The 12500-nt window shown below is 48.4% G+C and overlaps 1 protein-coding gene across 2 annotated transcripts in view; it reads left to right on the forward strand.

The window, feature by feature from the left end:
• tent5c (terminal nucleotidyltransferase 5C) overlaps window positions 1-9286 on the forward strand; it is a 9291-nt gene extending 5 nt beyond the window's left edge. The window contains exons 1-3 of one of the 2 annotated variants that reach the window (XM_076030878.1): window positions 1-32; window positions 3165-3613; window positions 4517-9286. The exon at window positions 1-32 is cut by the window's left edge and continues 5 nt beyond it. In XM_076030878.1, coding sequence (XP_075886993.1) covers window positions 3188-3613; window positions 4517-5257 — 1167 coding nt within the window. In that variant the 5' untranslated portion in view covers window positions 1-32; window positions 3165-3187 and the 3' untranslated portion in view covers window positions 5258-9286. Of the gene's footprint in view, window positions 33-311; window positions 490-3164; window positions 3614-4516 lie in introns of those variants that run through there. The other variant, XM_076030877.1, reaches the window with a different exon arrangement.
• The last annotated feature ends 3214 nt before the right edge of the window (window positions 9287-12500 follow it).

Raw genomic sequence — 12500 nt, forward strand, 5'->3', positions numbered from 1 at the left:
GGCAAGCGCATTGTAAAAGTTGTGCTTTTCAGGTAATTAAACTGTGGATTGTTTTGTTTATGATTTTTTTTATTGTTATACAATCACAAAGTGCAAGCTGCTAGTATTGTTATTAAAAACATGTATATCATTATTTATTTAATGAATTATTTCATTTTTTGTTTTGTTTAGTATTTTACATTCAGGTTTTTGTTTGTTTGTTTTGAGGTCTAACAGCCGTGTCGCAGGCGGGGTCTGTGGTTTCTGTTGTTTTCGCGGCAGCATACCGGTCTTAGTGGGTCGTGCTTCGGCTGTATAAAAGAGGCGTGTCCTCCTGCAGGGCGAGGGTTTAAACATCAGCTCAGTGCCGGTGCTGTGTGTAGTTAGTGCGTCTGTCTCTCTCTCTCTCTCTCTCTCTCTCTCGGTGCAGTGGATTATGTTGAGGTGGCTCCACGAAGTCCAAACCAACAGCTGACTTTGAACGCATCCCGACCACGCTTCCCTGGAAATGTATGTACCCACTTCCTTCCTTCCCCTCTCTTTGCCCAGTCAAACTACGCAAACTTTGCAGTTAATATCACGAGTAATAGGGGCGACAGAAGGTATTTCATTTGTTTATTTTTTTTAATTTTGACTTTGTTTGCGCTCCGAATGAAGACGTGAACACGCCGGTTGGGTTTGTGTAACTAACGAGTCATTTTCACGCCCAGGTGTTTTATAAATTGAAGGCAACGACTTCGTTTGAGTTTGTTGGGTAGTTCGGGTATGAGTCCGCGCGCGCGCGCACACACACACACACACACACACACACACACACTGACCATCTGCTTGAGGTTCCCGCAGGTTAGCTGAACGCTCCCTGCGTGCTTTTCCCTAAACTTGAAACTTGGCGCACTGCTATTAGTCATTCACAAAAAAATTACTTAAATTCCAACTTTTATGAGCTCTTGTCTGTGGTTTGGTTTTCGTCACGGAGTGAAGGAGCCACTTTTCGTAATTTTTATTTATTTTTATTTTTTAATTTTACTTTATTTTTACTTTTTTTTTTTTTAATCCTCGCTGAACTTTGTGCAAAGGCAGCGTGTCTGTTTGCGTGTTTCAATGTCGGCCAACTCCAAACTAACTAAAGTTTATTGCGCTTCTTTATTTTGTTTTATGAATGACTTTGTGATTCTTCTGGAATGAAAAGCAGGCTCGTGCCGTTCTAGAAGCCTCACGCGCTCTGTTCTCTCTGTCTGTTTGCGCTCGTGCGTGCCCGGCCGAGCGCGAGCGCGTTGTCTCGTGCGCCCAACTCTGCCCCTGCTCGTGCGTAATGACGTCTCTCCCCATGGCGTTTGCTGAGGCTTTTACCAATTTAAATGGTTTAAGCGAATAAGAAAAATAATTGGTTCTCCCCGGACAGCGGCTGCCCTGCTGCTGTCATCGGTCAGTCGACGTTTCACCACAGAGAGTCTGTGCTCAACTACTCCGGTTTTTTTTTTGTTTTTTTTTAAAGAAATATAAATCAACCCATCCTGACGTCACAATAGGCGCGGCTACCTCACAGATGTTCCTCCCAGGTTAGCGACACTACCCCATGGCGGCTAGCCTCGTTTTTGACCATTTTCAAAGAGGGTGGTAGGTCCAACAACACATTGGTTTTAGCCAGAGGTAGGAAGTCATGAAGCACGAGTACTTTGCTACTGGACTTATTTCTTTTTCTGATGATTATTCACTTTTACTCCCTATGTTTCACACAAATATCAATACTTTCTCCTTGTATTGGATATTTCATGCTTGTTATTATGTTTGTGTTTGAGATGTATCAATTCTGTTCAAAGTAATTCACTTATTATTTATTGTAGTTAATTTCCTCAAGTGGGGCTATTTGAGCAACGCCGTTGTGGAGTTAAATATAAAAGTAGATTATTTTGTAGAACTGGGGTGGGCAAACTCTTTGACTCAAGTTTATTGGTTATTAATTGTAAACATCCAATAATGACTCACTGGTCATAAATATTAGTGATGACACTTTGGTTGTGCTGAGACTACTGGTCTCTACTTTCTACTTTTACCTGACCTCATACCTTCACTTTTTTTTTATTTATTTTTTTTTAAACTAAACATTTCAGAACCTGTGCTTTCTTACTTTTACTTGAGTAAAGGAATTGAATCACAATGTTTTTGAAGGTCATCCAGGTCATCTTAAGGTAGAGGGGTTGAGTCAGGTGAACTGGACTTATTCTTGCCGTCTTCTAAAAGACTACTTCAGCTCATAAGATTCAAGTTCAGAACTGAAGAAGCCTTTCGAATGAGAGGCGATCAGAAGAACACGTCCAGGTGCCCCCGACTTAACCCTTCCACTTTTACTTTTACAAGATTTTTATTTTTTATACCGAAGTATCTATACTTCTACTTAAGTAGAGAATGTGAATACTTTCCTCACCGCTGGTGTTTTCAGCAGGGAACTAAAAACCCAGTGGCTTCTGGTGGGTCTGTTTAGGTCAGGGGTGGGCAAACTTTTTGACTGGTGGGCCACAATAGGTTGCACAATGTGACAGAGGGGCCGGAGCAGCAGCAGCAGATGGATGGAGTGTTTTGGTGACCCACCTCATTGGAGGAAAAAATGTCGTGGGATATGCAGAAAACATGTACTTTAATGTCTATTGAAAATTAACCAAAGCAAAGTTGCAACAAAATCAGTGTCTTTGATGCCCCACAGTAATCGATGAAATACAATTAGTTTAGGACTCACTTACTATTGATATCATTTCCTCAAGTTTGGCGGCCGCATTAAAAAGCTTAACGGGCTGCATATGGGTCCCGGGCCGTTGTTTGCCCATGTCTATCTTAGAGGGTCACTGTTCAGTTTTCAGCACACTGAAAAAAAATGTAGAAAAGGACATTGGTCATTGTTATTAAAAGTGTAAACGTCCAATAATAGCTCACTGTCCGTCCCCCCCCCCACCCCCCCTCCAGGCCGTAGTTATTGGCCGTAGTGTTTGGTTCGTTTTCCCAATTTGCATTTTCAATAAAAAGAAAAATCATTCTTGTTTCCCCATGCCTGATCTAGTTGGCTTGATGTTTTTTTTTAATTAATTTTCAGTCTTTCAGTGTTTCTCCTTCTTCTTCTTTCTGTGTTTTAATGCTGCCCTTTCATCCATGTATTCCAACATTCCCCCCCACTCCCCCGTCTGCCGTCTCAGCTCCTCTGAGCTCCTCGCCAGCGATGGAGGCCGAAGCCGAAGCCCCGCGCAGCCCCGTCAGCGTGCTGACCTGGGAGCAGGTGAGCCGCCTGGACGACGTGCTGCGGGAGGCGGTGCCCGTGCACGGCCGCGGCAACTTCCCCACGCTGGAGGTGCGCCTCAAGGACATCGTGGCGCGCGTGCGCTCCTGCCTGGAGCGCAGCGGCATGGCGGTGAAGGACGTGCGGCTCAACGGCTCGGCCGCGAGCCACGTGCTGGTGCAGGACCCCGGCTGGGGCTACAAGGACCTGGACGTCATCTTCCGAGTGGACCTGCCCGACGAGGCCCGCTTCCGGCTGAGCCGCGACGTGGTGCTGGGCACGCTGCCGGACTTCCTGCCGGCCGGCGTTAGCAAGGAGAAGATGACATCGGCCACGCTGCGCGAGGCCTACGTGCAGAAGCTGGTCAAGGTGGGTTAGTTTGTTAGTGTAAAGCCATGTTTACCCAAGGCCCTGTTTGCACTTGGTCATTTCAAGCAGTTTTCACATTCCGATCGGCAAAAATCACAGGAAGTAACCAAGTGGAAACTCCCCAATCGGGGAGGTAGTTTCGACGCTTCGCATAGCATAGCATTCCTCACGGATGTGTGAACAGAATGCGACTTCAGTCCACATTAACGACCGCCTACTCCACTCACCTCTCCCGTGTACGTACTTGGTCGGCGCCCGGACCTCCCGGCGTCGTCATTATAAAGTTACAAACAAGAAGCGAAAAAAAAAAAAAAAATTTATTACTTTTATTAGGATGCTAATAAATTTCATTCCGCATTAGCATATTTTATCAGGGGAGCAGCGGTCGCAGTTTCCCCACATATGTGATTAAATGTGCGACGTTGCATCCGAAAATTTGCCAGCCACTGTTGGTCCGAAAATGAAGTCGCCGCCACTCTGTCCCACCAGTCGTTACTCCTCGTTCGGATCCGTACGCACGAGCCGCAACTTCCTGCAAACAGGAAGTTGATTCTTATTCATTTTCGGGTGAAACGAGCCGTAGTTTGCGCTTTACTGCCCCTAGTGGTTAACAATGCACTCATGCGATCACAAGTGGCACGCTCGAGACGCATGTTAATGCTATGTGCGAACAGATTGTGCAACAGATTCAAGATGCGTACTTGTGATACGATCCCCAAAAACAGTTGCAAGTGACCAAGTGCAAACAGGGCCCAAATGTTTGAAGTAGGGATGTCAGTCGATTAAAATGTTTAATCGCGATTAATCGCAGTGTCCTGACTTAACTCGCGATTAATTATTTTTTTTTCCCTGCTCTATATGTATTGCTCTATATGCTCTTACCACTGCAACTCTTCCACTCAGGTGAGCACGGAGCAGGACCGCTGGAGCCTGGTGTCGCTGTGCAACCGCAGCGGGCGCAACGTGGAGCTCAAGTTCGTCGACCGCATCCGCCGGCAGTTTGAGTTCAGCGTGGACTCCTTCCAGATCGTGCTGGACTCGCTGCTGGCCTACTACGAGCAGGAGGAGGAGGGCGGCGGCCAGGCGGAGATGTCCGAGTCCTCGCACCCCACCGTGCGCGGCGAGAGCGTCTACGGCGACTTCGAGGCGGCGCTGGGCCACCTGCGCTCCAAGCTGATCGCCACCGAGCGGCCCGAGGAGATCCGCGGCGGCGGCCTGCTCAAGTACTGCAACCTGCTGGTGCGCGACTTCCGGCCCACCAGCGAGGGCGAGCTGAAGTCGCTGGAGCGCTACATGTGCTCGCGCTTCTTCATCGACTTCCCCGACGTGGGCGAGCAGCAGCGCAAGGTGGAGGCCTACCTGCGCAGCCACTTCGCCGGCGAGGAGCGCCGGCGCTACGCCTACCTGCTGACGCTGCGCCGCGTGGTGGACGAGAGCACCGTGTGCCTCATGGGCCACGAGCGGCGCCAGACGCTGCGGCTGCTCTCGCTCATGGCCTTCCGCGTGCTGGCCGAGCAGGGCGCCGTGGCCGACGCCTCCTGCGTCACCTGCTACTACCAGCCGGCGCCGCACGTGCGCGACCGCAACTTCAGCAACTACTACGTGGCCAACCGGAGCATGCCCACGTGGCTGCCGTGCAACTGATGACGGATGATTGGGGGGTGGGGGGGAGTCGGTGCTTCAGAGGAGAAAAGACCCTCCGAGAAGAAGAAGAAAAAGAAGAAAAAGAAGTAGAAAATGACCTGGAGGCGCTCTCGTATTTAAATGTCTCGCTTTTTTCGTTTTTTTTTTTTTTTTTTGGGGAATCCTTTCTCATTCCTGCTATGGGTCATTGAATAGGAAGTGATATTTTTTAAGTGTACGATTTTCTTTCTCTCTCTCTCTCTCTCTCTCTCTCTCTCTCTCACGTTGGGGTTGTTATATTGCCTCCACCGGTGCCTTGATGCCCGAGTCTCCAAAAAAAAAAGAAAAAAAATATATATACGGGCTTTTTTTGAAGAGAGGGTGAGAGAGACATGTGACCCGGAGGCCCCTGTGATTGGGAAAAAAAAAGCAAAAAAAAGAAAAGTGAAAATACTGGGAGGAAAAAAAAAGTGAAAATGTTGTATAAAGAAAAAAAAAGAATTACAGTGACGAAGGGGAGTGATAATGGGGGGGATGACCTACCCCCCCAACCCCCCCAAAAAAAAGCAAAAAAAAGCTGAGCACCAGTATAGAGTGTGGTTCACTGGGGTGGGGTGGGGGGGCAGGGGTGGGGGAATCAAGTTTTGCTTTAATTCATTGGGGCTTCAATGCTTTCACTCTGTCCAAACGTCTCCGCCAGTGTTTCTTTTTTTGAAAAAGACGATGGGAAATGTTGCGGGATGGGGATTTTTTTTCTTCCCCCTTTTCTTTTTAAATGCTCCACTGTGAATCCCGGCTGTTCAGCTTCTCCCCTCAGCTCCAGCAGCTGTCCCTCAGATCCATACGGGCTGTCGGATAGCTTACTTTTCCTGGAAAAACACGCATGTGTATCTGTATCTCCTGACCGGTGACCTCCCCGCGTCCTCGTGGCCGCTGCTCGTCTCTTCCCTTAAAAGGAGCAGCACATGGTGGGCGGGGCGGAGCCAGGCTCCACATGGCAGCGGTAGCGGCGGTGGCTGCAGTGGCGGTGGCAGCAGCAGCCCTCAAATGGGCTCTTCCTCCTCCTGAGGCAGCTCAGCCACTGGCCGTCTATAATTATCTCCTGGGGCTTTAGCTCTCTCTCTCTCTCTCTCACTCTCTCTCTCTCTCTCGCCGCGTAGCAGCCTGGTCGGGGGTGTCGTTGCCCCCCCACCCCCGCGGCAGCTCCCCCTGCCACCTTACATGTGCGGGCAGCCAGGTCACTTCCTGTCTCCCGCACCCCCCCCCTCCCTTTTGTGGTCATGGCCTCCAGGAGAAGCGGCGGCCGCCGCTCGTGACGGGAGTTGCCCCCCCCCCCCCCACCCCACCCCCCCTCACTCCTCGAATCGTTATTTCTAGCCGAGCTTATTATTAGCCGTTAGCGCCACTCGTCCCCAGGAGGGGGGTCTCTCCTGGCGGTGGGGGGGGGGGGCGCAGGAGTTGAAATTCTGGCAACTCAGCTGGCAGCTGCCGTCCACGTTGCCTGCGTGAGCCAGATAAATGGCGAGCGCTTCTTATCTGAGCTGCACTTTCTTTGCAGAAGTGCTGACGGGAAGAGGTCAGGCCGGCCCTTCCCTCCCAGCAGGTCACCCCCACCCCCACACTCACACTGGGTTGGGATGGATCCAGGGGGGCCGGGGGGGGGAACCTTCCTGTTGACCCTTTTTTTTTTTTTTTTTTTTTAAATTATTATTATTATTTATTTGGAGACCAGGGAGGGGAGGGCCACGCGTTCTGCTGCTGCACGCTGTCGCGTTTTTGTCGCTCTGGACCAAAGAACTGAAGAAGCAGCAACTGAAGCGCTCGAGTGCCTTCGACCCCACGCAGGGGGAACTAGCTTTTAAATTATTATGATGATTATTTTTCTTTTTAGGAGGGGTGTAAAACCGCATTTCAGCATTACAAACCAGCTGGACAGAAAAAAAACAAAAACCTGGTCCCCATCTTTTTTTTTCTTTTTTGTTTCTTTTTTTGAAATTTGAGTTTAATTTTTATTGTGTTTTTCTTTTACCCAGTTATGTTGCCTCTTACTTTACGTCCCAATTAATCTCCCCAACCCCCAATAAACTTTTCATCTCAAGTCATTCCTCTCACCCCCCACACACACACGCACACACACACACACGCACACACACACACACACACACACACAGGTTCCCCCCCTCTGTTTGGTAGCAGCGGTAGTTGTTGTTGTGCTGGTGGCCCTGCTGCCTGTCTGTTGAATCCACATGTTTACACCCTCCTGAAGTGAAAGCGGAGTGAACTGGCCAGCTCACTCCTGAAGCAATGCAACACCTGAAGTGCCCTCCTGACACTGAGCCCCCCCCAACCAAACCCCCCACCCCACGCAGACTCATGAGCACTTGTGAGGCCATGTTGAACTCGGTCGACTGACCTCGGTGGCTTCCTGAGCGCTTTGCTTTGTCTTTTCTCGCCCATTTTCTTTTGAAGCAGCCCCGCTCGAGACGTCCCACTCCGACGCTCGCCTTTGCTTTGCGGCGGGGCTCCCCCCCCCCTTTTTCGTGATGATTTCTAAGTCTGCCGCCCTGCAGCTTCTAGCTGAAGCGACTCATGCTAGCGGGTTGGAGGCAGGCCGGAGCCGGCAGCGGCTCCTTGGTTGCGATTCCGTGAGGCCATCGCCTTTTGAAAGTGAAATCGCTCAGCGGGGGATTTTTCTCTCCCCGTTATTTTTGCCAGTGCCGGCAGCTGGATTTAGGTTCTTTCAGTACGTTTGCATCATTGAAAATCCTGGCTGATAAAACACTCACCAGGCACCCAGATCCCTTTTTTGCAGATCCTGAATCGTTTCCCCAAAGTGCCTGCTGAAGCTGCTGCTGAAGCTGCTGCTGAAGCTCAAGCTCAAGCAGCTTGCAGGTCCACCTGGTGGAGGACTTCTCCTCCTCCGGGGGGCTTCTTGTTGACCCCCCTTCCCCCACCAGCCAAACTGGTCGAGGTCAAAGAAAATGCAGCGTCATTTTCTAGTCAGGCACTCGTGAACTCCCCCCTGGGAATGTCAGTCCTCTGTTATTGTGTTTTTTAATTTATTAATATTGCTTTTGCCCGAGCGTTGACGGTTTTTGTACCCTTTTTTTTATTTTCTTCCCTGACCAACCTAAAAAAAAGAAAAAAAGTTTGCCTGTGAATAACAGCCTGACCTTCCCGAGTTGGTGATTGTTGAAAGTGGGAGGCAGCAGGGCTCCAGTCAGGGTGTGTGTGTGTGTGTGTGTGTGTGTGTGTGTGTGTGTGTGTGTGTGTGTGTGTGTGTGTGTGTGTGTGTGTGTGTGTGTGTGTGTGTGTGTGTGTGTGTGTGTGTGTGTGTCGTGAGCGTGCATGCACCTGTGTGTGTGAGAACTTTTGTGACGATGGTGGCATCAGAAGATGAAGTGTTTTTTGTTTTTTTTTAAAGAAATCTCACTTTTTTCTGCTGTGAACTTGTCAGTGTTACCGACCCCACCGCTTCTTCTTCCTCCGCCTTTGCTTCGCTCGTGTGTATGTGTGTGTGTGTTGTTTTTTTTTTCCGCCGGAGGGGCGGATCAGATATTGAGTGGTTCCACTTGTCTTACACCATGGGGGGGCTGGGCCCGAAGGAAACCCCTCCCCCGACCCCAAGACTCTCCTCCAGTTTGTATGTAAATTATTTCGCTGCAGATTTGTGTTTACACGTGGAGGTGTGCATGTGTGTGTGTGTGTGTGTGTGTGTGCGTGTGTGCGTGCGCGCGCTCTTGTGCACGTGTGGCTACACGAGTACGAAAAAAAAATGTGGTGAAAATCATGAAATTTTGTCACACTATACATTTATATATATATATATTATTTTTTCTTTTTGAAATAGTTGATGCTGGAGAGCTTTTTTGTCGGCTTTGTGATTGTGACAATGAGTTTGATGGTTACAGCCATTATACTATTTCATTTTTCGGGCACTTTTACCTCATTGAGTTTTTTGTTTTTTTTTCCTTTTGGATGGAAATGTACATGTACATCAGGAAAAATGTGTTTGAAGAGGAAATTACTGAATAAAGGATGTTAAACACAGCGCCCTCTGTCGGCCGTTTGTCACGTCTCGTCATCCCCCCTCGAACCGCAAGCTCAGATGAGAGCGACGTCGGAGGGCCAGATTTCACGCCAGTTCCTTTTACGACAAGAGGAAAGAAAATACTTAACGATTACACCCGGTTGGCTGAATGTGTGCCAACATGTACGGCAGCATTGGGTTTTAGCTTCCATGTCAAAGCCGCCGGGTTCGAAAAGGAAGGAGGCCGGAAAGCCGCATTCTATTGTTTGACCAGCAGGAAGTGCCAGAGTTGGTTGCAAAAAGACTTAAAACGCCTGGCTGTCGACACGGAAAGGAGCTCCAGGTTCACACAGTTCCGAGCTGGTGGAGCAAAAAATAATTGTTGGCCTAAATCGCGAGTGAAAGAGAGAATCAGCAAATAGGCGCCAATGTCAATTGTCGCTATCCTAATTGACCTGTGGTATTCATGACCCTTGTGACATCACAAAGGGCTGATTTCCATAAGTGTTTTGTTTTAGCAATAAACATATATAACAAATATAACACAAAGTAAGGAATATGTCTTTTAACAATGATTATCTTATATTGTTGGAAAGCCTGTTTATTTCCCTTTGAAATGGTGCCACACTGTGTGTGTGTGTGTGTGTGTGTGTGTGTGTGTGTGTGTGTGTGTGTGTGTGTGTGTGTGTGTGTGTGTGTGTGTGTGTGTGTGTGTGTGTGTGTGTGTGTGTGCATTTACAGCCAGACACTTAGTACTGACAATAGGCAGACGCAACTTAAAGACTCAAACACAACAAGACTGATTCTCTTCCTTATTGTGAACACATTTTCACCCAAACAGGATGCTGGAGGTGTTAACGATCATTTATTAACAAGAGAAATGCAAGGCGTTGATGAGCAATGGTCAAAAGCCTCCCATGACGCAGCAATATTTTTTTTCTTTTCGTTCTTCGCCGTTCACATACTGCCTGGAAGACCTTCCTTTTCTTCATCCTCCTCCTCCTACTTCACCTCCTCCTCCACCACCACCTACATCTCCTCAACCTCTAAGAGTTTCCTCTTTACCGTAAAAAACACTGAGTCACTACTCGGCTGCCGTAACATTAGCCATGTTCACCTTTGAATTGAGCAGGTATTGTGACCACGGCGACGCTGGCACATTGAGCAGACGGCAGCAGCGGCAGACGAGGTTATGATTTGAATTGTTTATTGAGGGGAAGCCGCAGCGGCGACACCGCAGCTACTCCAGCAACCTCTCGGTATGGATTTGAGTGCCAGATGAACACAGATTGAAGCTGTAAATCTCTGGTGGTTGTGGAATCTTCCCCCTGTGACTCAGTGATCCCGGCATGCTGACAGATCATGTGACCTACAGATGGCCTGGCTCGGCAGATGCACATATATTTCCAATTTTCAGACCTGTTGAGATTTTTTTTTCTTGCTAAACTACCATCCAACAGTCTTCCCTGCGTGTTTCGGGCTGATCTGGGACTTTTCATATTTTGGGCCCCCGAAAAAACCAAAGTATGACTTTCATCCCAATGTTCTCACATGTTGGGGGTTTTGCAGACCCTGAATTGAGACACAGCATCTGTCTTGCTGTGACTAACCTCCTTTCCTCTCCTTTCCCGTCACCTGCTCCCTGCTGTCACCGCAGATCACAGTGTCATCTGCCAACGTCGTAGTCCTCTGGGTGCCTGTCTAACCTCGCCTGCCTGCCTGCTCATCACCACGGTGGACAGTCAGGGGTTCGGAGCTGATCCTTGATGCAGTCCCACCTCCACTTGGCTATAGAGTCACGTACAACGAGCGTGTGGACCGTTGATATTACCAACAGCCTGTTGCTCAACTGAAAAACTTGCAGCTGCTGTGCATCCAACAGCTCGGGACTGACATGCCAGTTCAGTTCGTCACTGCCAGGAGTGAATTTCTGGCATGCTGGTGATGTTTTTTTTTCCTACGAAGTATGCAGTGCATTTTTCTTTTTTCTTTTTTTTTTTTTTTTGTAGCATGACAGCTCATCGGGGACAGCTGGGAAGACCTTAAATCTGATACCGCAGCTGACATAGTTGGATCCATGTGTCAGTTTTGGCGTCCGTTCGGTCGGTTGTGACGTGTTAAATCTTTACTTTTAGTTTATTTGCCCAACCAAATGAACCACTGAGAACACATTTATTATTTTATTTTTTTTCTACTTCATGTGTTGACAACACGGCGACACGGTTGCCAGAACCTATTTCTATCCTTCCCTTTAAATTTATTCATTTGTAATTTTTCCCTTTTACTAATTTGCTGCTTTTTAACACTTTATTGCTGACGCAGTTCTGAAATATCAGCAGCAGGATCCACTGAAGGCATGACTGACTTTTGTTATCGGTGCACAACTCTAACCCATACCTCCACCCACATTCCCTTCCATTTATCACACACACACACACACAAACCCACACTTTCTAGCTTCCATCACTGTAGGGTGACACGGCATGCACTCATTTCCTGTAATCCGCCGCTTCATTTCAACCCGGAGCCTTGAACCAGGCTTGACGTTAATGGTTTGGCTAACAGTGAGGAGGTCTCCTGCAGTCAACACATTTATTGACCCGTGTATAGGGCACACACACACACATGCACACAAAGTCTGCTCCGGTCAAACAATGCATGATTTCTGGAAAAATACAGATGTGTGTGTGTGTGTGTGTGTGTGTGTGTGTGTGTGTGTGTGTGTGTGTGTGTGTTTCGGGGACAATACACAGTTACCAGAGCAGAGTGCACGCAGGGTCGGGGTCATGGAGGCGGAGGGGTGTGTGTGCTTGCTGTTTATGTCCACTGACCCACTGCTGCGCCACGCAAGGTGCTTATTTTCTCAGCTTCACTTGTTTTTGCCGAAAGGTTTTTAGACACACCTGAACGGTGAAGAAGATTTCAGATGAACTGACGCGCATCATTTCATGATTTCACTCCCTGACCGACCTGGTGGGCGCAGAGAGAGGAACTTGGAAGTGCTGTGTGTGGGCAATCTGACATGGCAGAACAGTACAGGAAGTTTCTCTGTGTCATGTCACACTTTTATTTTTAGAACTGAAGAAATGCGTCTTTGGCAGACTACTTCATGTGTGCTTAATGCAGATTATGTGAGAGTAAGGCGGCTACCCTGCGTTGCAGGTGTATCATAGCAAACATCACAGACGTCTCTCTGGTTTGTTTTCCAGTTTTAGTGAAAATCTTCTAGCACAA

This window comes from Nelusetta ayraudi, unplaced genomic scaffold (genome assembly GCF_046127955.1).
Source record: "Nelusetta ayraudi isolate G7.1 ecotype Tasmania unplaced genomic scaffold, CSIRO-AGI_Nayr_v1 ptg000031l, whole genome shotgun sequence".
NCBI lineage: Eukaryota > Metazoa > Chordata > Actinopteri > Tetraodontiformes > Monacanthidae > Nelusetta > Nelusetta ayraudi.